At 35.1% G+C, this 10913-nt stretch overlaps 1 protein-coding gene and 1 pseudogene across 1 annotated transcript; one reads left to right on the forward strand and one right to left on the reverse strand.

The window, feature by feature from the left end:
* The first annotated feature begins 878 nt into the window (after positions 1–878).
* Positions 879–7296, forward strand: LOC138331080 (uncharacterized; annotated as a pseudogene).
* A 246-nt stretch (positions 7297–7542) lies between these two features.
* On the reverse strand, positions 7543–8879 carry LOC138330800 (uncharacterized). Its single transcript, XM_069278318.1, has 3 exons — positions 8704–8879; positions 8516–8587; positions 7543–8413 (listed from the first exon to the last, which is right to left on the reverse strand). The coding sequence occupies exons 1-3, from the start codon at positions 8859–8861 to the stop codon at positions 8278–8280; spliced, it is 366 nt and encodes a 121-aa protein (XP_069134419.1). The 5' UTR covers positions 8862–8879; the 3' UTR covers positions 7543–8277.
* Between the last annotated feature and the right edge of the window lie 2034 nt (positions 8880–10913).

Consider the following 10913-nt stretch of genomic DNA (forward strand, 5'->3'; position numbering starts at 1 on the left):
TACAACATTTCATTAAATACTTAACTTGGTAAAATGAGCTTTTATCTCATCTTAATTTCACATCACATATATTGAGTACAATTAATGTTAATTTGTTCCGACAGGTTATCTGTCTATTACATACAGAGTGAGTAGATATAGGGCAGTACTATTAATAATTAGTAAAGATCAACATCTTTACTTGAAATTAATAATGATCAGTTAGATTGAGAAGGTTAAAATTCTTCATTGCCCTGTCTACTCCATAGTACTTTGTTTATGCTGTTCATCTGTAGGATGACTTTCTAATCCATTTTACATTATTCCCAGAGCATATCGGCCCCTTGAGGAGGCCACGACGAAGGGCAGCGGTCCAACATAGTTTGGTCACCACTCGTAGACGATCAGAACTACACACTAATCAGGGGGACACACCACGAAGTACACCACAACGTACAGCTCAAAACATTGAAATTCCGCAACATGCAACAGAGAATGCTCCAGTGACTGTGGCTACTGTACATGCCGCCACAGAGAATGCTGTTCCTGTAAATGCTGCAGTGAACTCTAATCCAATCAATCCGGTCACAAATGCTTCAGTGTTCCCCACAGCAAGAGAAATAGCGTCAGAATTGCTGCAACAGATGCTCGAGAAAGGTTAGCCTCAGTATTGCCGGGGCTTCAGGCTCCGAGTGCTGCAGCCAGTTCTACAGCGCACGTGAACAATACTGCCACGACAGTTCCTACCCAGAACATTAACCCATTAGGACCAAACATCACCGGCTCGGCTCTCGGTGAAACTCAATATAGCGGTGTCACAAGGACATCAACTCAGGATCACCTCAGCCAAAATGAACAAATGCTGACTCTAAATCATCAGCTTCCGGTTTCAACAACAGCAACACTTCCAGCCACCATCAAGCCGCCAATATCCAATGTTGTTAACAATATAACAGGTGATGAAGCAAGCAGCATATCCAGACCTCTAGGCACTAATGTTGACCATAAGATAGTAGCAAAAATTCAAAACAATGAATTTGTAGAATTAGGCCAGTTACTCGCAACCTCACCTTCCCAAGATTTGTATCAATTCCAAATCCATAATGGGGAGGTGTCGGTTGTACCAAAAACTAAACAAGTTCAAATTAAATCTATTGAGCATTGGCTCCAGGCCTTCCATACATATGTAGCATTGTATGTAAGAAGCCATCCACAACATATGGAAGGTTTGATGAAATATGCTGACATAGTTCAAACATTGGCCCGTAGGTCTGGATTTGCTGCTAGCATGTTCTATGATAGCAACTTCAGGAAATGGTTTCAGGTCAACCCCAGCATGCTATGGGGAGTAATTAATCAAGAACTGTATGTCCAAGCATTAGGTATTGGTCTTAGAGCAGTGACTAAAAACCAGCCCTTTCTTGGGGGAGCCCCCCAACAGGCTCAAGGAAATGGTAAAAAACCAAAGGGGAAATGTTGGGATTTCTTACAATATGGCTCCTGTGCAAGGGGACAACAATGTAGGTTTCCCCATACATGTACAAAATGTGGGGGAGGGCACCACGCAAAACAGTGTAGAAACACCAACACCCCACGAAGCGCAAACAACTCGACCAACACAAGCAACAATGCAAATAAGCAGTTCGCTCCAAACAGAGACCAATCCAATCAAAATAAATAGTTCAAAAAGTTCCCTTCCCACTCCCGTTAGTGTTAAGGTTCTAGAACAATACTTACAGGGATATGATAAATTCAAATCAAATAAACTTTTGATGGGGTTTTCTGAAGGGTTTTCGTTACAATACACGGGCCCACGCCAATTTAGAGATGCCAAAAATTTAAAATCAGCAGAAGATAATAAGTCAACTTTACAAGAAAAGATTGAAAAAGAAGTTTCACTGGGAAGGATAGCGGGCCCTTTCGATCATATTCCAATGCCTAATATTCACATTTCTCCATTGGGTTTAGTGCCCAAAAAAGAAAAAAATGAATTTCGGTTAATTCATCACCTTTCCTATCCTGAAGGGTCGTCCATCAACGATGGAATTTCACGCGAAGATGCCACAGTATCATATCAAACAATTTCCGATGCCATAAAATTAATTCGGTTAAAGGGACAGGGTGCATTATTAGCTAAGACTGACATAGAAAATGCATTTAGAATTTTACCAATACATCCATCAGACTATGAATTATTGGGTATGAAACTTGAGGGGAAGTTTTACTATGACAAAGTGTTACCCATGGGTTGTTCTATTTCCTGTAATTTGTTTGAAGAACTGAGCACTGCTCTGCATTGGATCATGGTTACCAAATTTCAAGCTGCTGGAGTTGTTCATGTTTTGGATGATTTCCTGTTTGTAGGTCCCCCCCCCTTTCAGATAAATGCTTTAAAGATCTAACCACATTTTTAGCTCTGTGTCAGCGCATGGGAATACCAATAAAACATACCAAAACAGTTCAGCCTACAACAGTTATTACATTTTTAGGGGTAGAATTGGATTCCGATAAAATGGAAGCACGGCTTCCATCAGACAAAATCCAAAAAATCACAGAATTGCTTGGCAAATTCAACAGAAAGAAAAAAGTTACTCTCCAAGAGTTACAATCCTTGATCGGTCTACTTAACTTTGCCTGTACTGTGGTTGCACCAGGTAGACCATTTCTACGTCGTCTGATCGATCTGACACGTGGAATATCTAAGCCAAATCATTTTATTCGTTTGAATAGAGAGGCTAAAGCAGATATAAAGGCATGGTTAGAGTTTGTGGTGGGTTACAATGGTATATCTTTGTTCTTACCAGACCGTTGGGATAACTCTGAACATTTACATTTTTATGGAGGCGTGTGTAATACACGCCTGCCATTATGGAATCACTCATGGTTTTCAATTATCACCGGAACACTATACCTTGGTAATTCTATCGACAGTTTCCGGAACTACGGGAGATAACTTTACACTGTGTATTGCAACGTACATTGTGTATTATACAGCTGTCAGAGGTTCTCCGTTTATCACGTGTTTCAGTCACATTCATGTTTCAGTCACATTATAATTTCCCACTTAATTACTTCAGACCTATTTTCAATGTTACAATAGGGTATTAATTATTCTCACCGAAAGTGTGTTTCAATATCGGTACTTATACTAGTGAGTACGCTGCATCTGTTAGCCTTACTAACCTACGGCAGACTAACTTACAAACCGCGAATCTAACAATAATTACATATAAACTTGTTTGTAAGTAAAAATAATTCAACTGACAATAAATGCCTTTTCAATTACGGGTATTTAATCGAATATTGCTAGGCCTATCCACTAATATTTTATAAAAAATGAACTAGAATTTCCCCAAACAGACAAACATATCAACAAGAACACTCCGTACAAAGGGAGACAACTGTTACAAACTCTACCGACGCACTACAATGCAGAGTGTTACTATATAAAACTCAGAATAAATTAACCGAGAAAATCTGTTACCGGGGACGCCATCATGGCTTCTGCTGTTGATATTACGGCATATATTTGTAATTATAAGTACGATGTCATGATATTTAAATATCACAGGCCTAAAAAGATATAATATGACAATGATTTAGACGATGTTTTATTCAATTTGACCGAACGAAAATCTCACGTTCATGAAGAACGGCGAGGTCCCGTACTATCGCCATTACCTGACGCCGTGTTGGTCCTGGAATGGCTGGCGAGTTTACAGTCGTGAGTGTTGATAATTGTGTTAAAAACTTATTGTCAAAACTTCAATAAACCTTTAATATACTTCATTTAAAGTTGATAAGATTATTTTCGTGTATTTTTCAACGGCAAATAATGTACTAACATCCTACAATAAACACACTACTCGGAACGATATAGAAATTGAAAGAAGCGGTGAACGGACGGTGAATCGGCACGGACAAAGCAGAAATAACTGTTTTACAGAGCAAGCATATTGATGGAGCCACGATACAGATATTAATTAGTTAGTTTACGATATTCAGGTAATTTGTGCATATATTGTTTTTTTTTAAGTTATAAAAAATCGGCAATATTTTGAGTATTTCCGACAGAGAATATCGCCCATTTTCTGACATGTAAACGTCCTCATGTCGAATAATATTTGGAAATGATAGCATCACTGTGTAGTAAATAAATCCAACTTTAAAAAAGTATTATCAATCCAGACTGAAAACTTCACAAAGTGCCATTGAGATGGTCATACACTTGACAGATGTAATGTTCGTGTTGAACATTGTATAATGATGTGTTCACTCGATAGTTGATGTAAATACATGGTATGCTTGAATGCTATATGATAAGTTAAAACTTTTATCTGTCTAAAAGAGTCACTTGATCTGTAAAACTGTGAAGACAATATCTTGTTTATTTGCAGATGTTGTATATTCTATACAAAGGGGTATTCCGTTAAGATATTAACTAGTACTTTCATTACAACAAAATTTAATATTCCAATCCAGTTTTAACTTCTGTAAATTGAAATCAGGGGTATCAATGTTTATACCTAATATCCTGAGATGGGTTAGATGTTTTAATGGAATATCCCTAGAGAAAATCGTTGGACATTGATTTCAACTTCACCTTACACTGTTGTTAAAGGATTTGTGCAGCCAAATTTTTTTTTTTTTGATAATGCATCAGGATATTGCTTTTGATGAATGAAAAGTCCCACCCAACGAATCGCCTAGCTTTTAGCGCTATCGGTTGGTTTTTGTCGTGATTTACGGGTAGTGGCGACTACGGTTCAGAGATAATGAGCTAGGCGGTCACGTGGTCTTGTGATGCCACAGTAGTCCGTGGCTACACAAGGTAAGCCTAGTACTATACATCTATACAGCACACACACGTACATACGTTAGATCTACAATTTGAGTTTTTCGTGTAAATGGTTATTCCAGCTTTATGATGTAGATATTTTCAGTTTGAAAACATTCCATTTCAAACATTTAAACAATCATATATCTAAATTAAGATTAGATAATCAGTCCAATTTGATAGCGATATCAAAATGATGTTCGAATCAGTCTGGACTGTGATTTAGATAGCATATTATGTAAATTCCTTTGTAATAAAAAAAACCCAGTATGATATAACACTATCTTTTTACGAGTAAAATCCCAAAATTTAGCATGAATATATCTAGAATCCGTGTTTTTATTTCAAACTTCTGCCATAACGATGCAAACACTGCAGTTTTTGAGCAAAATAAAATGTGGACGGTTATCAGTTATGTGATATTGGAGTAACAGTACCGAACTTATACCGAAAATAATATGTATATCTATATTGTTGCCTTTGAAACTTTACCCATAACGTTTACTAAAAAGCAGAAATACATCAATGATATTTCTTATATATGTTTCTTAATTACAGTATAAGTGTAGATTTAAATTCATTATTTCAAAATTATACTAAATCTTTAAAATAGTATATTCATTGTCGATCCTTTTGTATATCATACCGAGATTTAATAGTATGATATATGAAAAGTTATCGTATTATCCAAAAAGTAACCACATATAGTGTACAAATGAAAAATGAAATTACTTGTATACAGGCATTATAAATAGATATACATAATGTAATAGTTTGTACCTTTTCAAAAATATACTTAGTGATATTTAAATAAGTATATTTAGTGTGGTAATGCTGTAACCCTTCTTGTATGACTATACAGGTAGATTCGAAACGCTGAAATACATGCTTAGAATTTTTACGAATACCTTATAAATTATGGGAGATTGCTATATGCCACGATTCCGTTATTACAGTACTAGACTGGAATAATTTTTAAGGTTAAATCTTTAGTTGAAATAGGTCATAGAACCATTTTTGTTTCTGAATAAGTCAACTTCCATTATTGTTTTACCTGTGTACGACATATATGTGTGTAATATATATTCCTAAGTATGATCAGGGATATTTTATTTCGATTTGCTTTTACATCTTCTTTTTAAAAATGGAGGTGACAATAAAAAAACCTAGAGCATAGATGTACGGGGTTTCCATAATTTAAATCACAATCCAATTAACGGATGTCCTAACCTGATTGACAGCAAGACAATAGCAAATACTCGATATAGTCCACCGAATAGCAAATTGCCCGCGGCCAGGTATTTACAGGTGAGTTCGATGAATGGCGTTGTGTACAGGTAAACAACATCCTGGTCCAGGTATTACATAACCATCAAACCAAAGGCATGGCTAATTATATATCTATATCGGAGTATCTACTCGTATATCAATTAAAAAATTGAAAGCGACCGCATGGTCTGAAAAAAATAGTTTGTTTTGCTTAATATCCCAATATTTAGATTTTTATAATATCAAAAATAAATTCTTTCTACCATATGTTGAAACGTTTTACGGTATTGTAATAAATGTATCTCAATTTATTCGGTTAGCAACACACAACACAATGTTTGTAATGATCAATCATCGGTGTGTATACGTGTGTATACGTACGTCAATACTTTAATCAAGGATTTCTTAAATTGTTACGTAAAATTTCATTTTACAGTCCCAAACTTTGTAATTCACAGTGTATCAAAGATACAGACTACAGGAAAATGTTATCTAATTAAAGCTTATTCGTTGCTGAACTCCTCGACAAAAAAATCCGAAATTTTTATTTCTGTGTGGATTTTCTTTCAAGCAGCATGTACCCCTTTATGATGGTACCACTGCCATCATAATTTTGAGTGCCGTCATAATTTTGACTGCCATCATAATTTTGAGTGCCGTCATAATTTTGACTGCCATCATAATTTTGAGTGCCGTCATAATTTTGAGTGCCATCATAATTTTGACTGTCATCATAATTATAACGGTACTCCCCGGTGCCATCATAATTATAACGGTACTACTAGGTGCCATCATAATTATAACGGTACTCCTCGGTGCCATCATAATTATAACGGTACTCCTCGGTGCCATCATAATTATAACGGTACTCCTCGGTGCCATCATAATTATAATGGTACTGGTACTCCTAGGTTTAAAAAGCACTGCTGGGTATCAGATATAAGAATGCAAATAGTTGACATATAGGATGGCATTTGTAGGGGTGCTACCAAGCATATTAAATGTTAAAATGGTGCTTTATATCTCTTTGATTGATCACAGAATTTCGTTATTATATGGTGTATAAAAAGTCGTACGACTCCCGGGTACCATCATAATTATAACGGTACCGTTATAGTTATAAGTCTAAATAATGTAAATAATGTAGAAATACAGTTTGAATTTCATTGTTGTGATATTGACAAGGAACGAATTAAAGATATTGAACTTAATTGTATCTTTGTTCTTTGTAACTTTTAATAGAGATACTTCCAATAAACGGTATACGTGTTGAAAGGGGAGCAACCATTATTCATAGAACATTCCATATTTTGCGTCTATTGTATTCTCTCAAGTTCTGATCTCAAAATAATAATCAATCGTTGTAATACGAAACAAGCGTGTACTGTTAGCATGCAAATTAAATATTCAAAAACTATGAAGAATATCCTTATCAACGAGGCAATTTACCTTTTTTTTCATTTGGTTCCTTTTGTCAAGAAGAATACATAAAACGTTTTCTTTTGTAAGAAATAAAAAGAACACATGATTCATATATCCATTCACGTCACAAAAAATACAGTGTCTAACAGTAATTCCGTGTGACTCGTGAAACTCTGGAAGTCTTATGACACAGACAACAGAGCGTGCAACGGATCGTGTCAAGTCACGTGGTATAGGCGATACCACTCTGACCATAGTGTACTGATAGGATAAATCCATTTCTTTCGCCTCTCAATGGCCCAACATTTTTTTTTTTTTGCTATAAAACCGGTCATTTTTTTCATATTTTTACACAGAAAGTAAAGAAGACTAACTGAATTGTGATGAAATATTTCGCTTTGTAATTGAGGTCTACGGACGTCGAAATAAGGTAAAGGATTTTTTTTTTCATTTATATAACAAAATAAAGGAACTTTTACGAAAGAAAAAAATCAAGACAGAATTGAATATCATTTTTTCATCTTTATTTATCTAATTACTATTGTTTTCCCCATTGGATTAACACCTGGATAACCTGTAGTTAGATTTTCCATATTCAAATTAGAGGTATAAGTTTTCATTAAAAAACACTATTTCACCAAATGAGTAATAAATACTTTTCTTTATGAACAAAGCAGATATTACATAACTTATATTATTTTACCGTCATGTGTACTGTAGCACTGATTATCCATATGCACTAATCCAATGGGAAAAAACACTACGAAACACTACACATCCTCCAGTGAATAGACATCCATTAGTTCTTCAATAGTCAATTGGAGATCTCTTCTGTGATATCCAATTTCCTGTTCATGGAAGTGGACCTTGTCCATTAGAAGTTGCTTATAATTCGTCCAGACAATGCTGAAAAAGACAAAAAAAGCATTGATAAAAAAAAGATATTACGACAAAAAAATGATGAAAGGAAAATCATGAATTGAATGAAAAATAACATTCATAACTTACTTTTTCGTCCACTGGACTGTGGTATCACACTGCTGGCCTTCTTCCACCATTCCAGTTGGAAAGAACATGTCACTGAAAAAAATAAAAATAGCATGTGAAAAAAAAAACAAATGTGACTAAAAGGAAAATATCATTATGATAATAAACAGATGATTTTAAAAGATATGAATAAGTTTATAGATACTTACACTGCAGCTTCATTTTGGCGCTCCTCCTCAGTGTCGTCGTCGTAATTTTCATCCTCGTCATTAGATATACTGCAATAAAGAGTACATTGAAGAAATACAAATGATATTTTACAAAGTATAATCATAATCAGAAGATACCATGTAATAACTGAACTCATTACATAACGAAAATGACATTGATATACCACATAGGGACAAATATACTTACTCGGAGTAATCCGTATCGTTTATATATAAAAGGGCACTCGTTCCCTCATCATCATATACCATTCTGAAGTAAATACAAATGGATGCATATAAGTATACGGAAACAACAGCTGGACATTGCACAAATTATATAAAAAAAATCTTGTTCTCCATAGTATTTACAAATTTCTTTATAGTATGTAAATGTTGCGTGACCTGTGACATGCTTATCATATGTATACATATACTCTGTTATTAATTTAAATGTATTGAGTGTATACATGTAGACTTACTGTATATTATCCTCCTCCGTAACACCGTTATTGGTCCTTTTTCTGAAGTGAAATTAAAGTTAGTATCATAAACTTCAAAAATATAACAGAATATAAAAATAAAGTCAGTAGGAATACCATACCACGTATACTTACACATAGTCTACATAAGCCTGTGCCATTTTTTGCGAGAATTGAAGAATATGATACGAGATAGAATTTTTGGGGGAACCTCGAGCTTTATACCTTCTAAACAAAAGCAATGCAATTATTTCTAGCGTTGGGTAGGGGTGGGGGGACGCTACTTAAAAAAAAGACAACACAAAGCCCATACAATTATTACTAGCGTTGGTAGGGAACCCCACTTAAAAAAATTCCTACTACAATGTTAAAACCAGAATAAGACGATAGTTGAACCGTAAGGTTAATATTGATAAGTGAGGTAATGGATGAAAAATCTGTAACACGAAACCTCAAAAGACTCGCTTTCTCAAGATTCATCTTGTCCGTTTACGTTACATGTTGTCCTCTAACGTTACAATAAAATTGACAACGGTGAAACTATAGGTTAAAATAGAATTGCAAATTGATAGCAAAATCCTTAGGGTCAGGATAATTTGGACATGATATCCCCGTGCTAAATAAAATTTCAGAAATACACAGGTAAAACAAAATACAAATATCAAAAAGCGAATAAAGTTTACATTTATAAATGACATGATTTCATTCATCTGTTTCAATTAATCACAACAAGAGATGAAATTGCGTCAACATAAATTGCAAAAAAAAAAGGTTATTTAAATTAACGGACATCACATGACCAGTCGCTAAATCAGGCTCGTTACAACGAAACAAAAATGGATACCTGTAAATGCATCGCAGTAATCGTAGTTATTGGAGCGGTCCACGGATGCGCAACACCCGATGATTGTTGCACCAGCACAGGACTGCAGTCCATCCAATACGATGTCAACATCGAAGGTTGCAGTTGCATAGACATGAAGACTCTCCACAAAGAGGTGATCTTCATTACACTGAACGGATATGCAGAGGCCATGATGGGGACAGAGGGGCTTGATCTACAGGTGTACACAGACGACATCGATCAGCCCCTATCATGTCAACCCGGAATCACCAAGATATCATGGAGATCGGATTCTGTTTCATGCAGTAAGTTTTGTAGCTTGTTTTTCACCCTCTTTATAGCCCAAAAACAATTTTACTTCGTGTTTATTAAGTTGACTGATTTTCTCTCCATGCATTGTCAACTTATCCTATCTCATTTTAAAGACGTATTTAAAGTTATAGTACAACAATCTGTACTCATTTGACTGTACTGTCAATGTAAATATCATGATTTTAGGCAGTACTGCCAAAATTCATTTTGAGCTCATGTGTGTGTAAAATCAAAACCTTCACTTTGTAAGTATTTAAAAATGAGTTGAATAACACATTAAAAGCTGCTCTTGATTTAAGAAAATTAATTTTTTTTGTGTCATGATTAGACTGTCAGAGATCATCTTTTCTCTTTATAAAAAAATCATCATTACATCAATACAATCAGTTTTCTGAGATTTTGACAATATATCATATATTTATCAGTAAGATCATGTTACAGAGCTGTCCAAACTCGCGAGTGCGTCTCCGTCGTTATATTACACACCAAGCGCAAATTAGCCTAATCGGTACACTGATTTTTATGTATACCTGAGAACGAATCCCACTTAAAACGACCCCACTGTAAAAACGGCC

The sequence above is a fragment of the Argopecten irradians genome, chromosome 9, assembly GCF_041381155.1.
Source record: "Argopecten irradians isolate NY chromosome 9, Ai_NY, whole genome shotgun sequence".
NCBI classification, from domain to species: domain Eukaryota; kingdom Metazoa; phylum Mollusca; class Bivalvia; order Pectinida; family Pectinidae; genus Argopecten; species Argopecten irradians.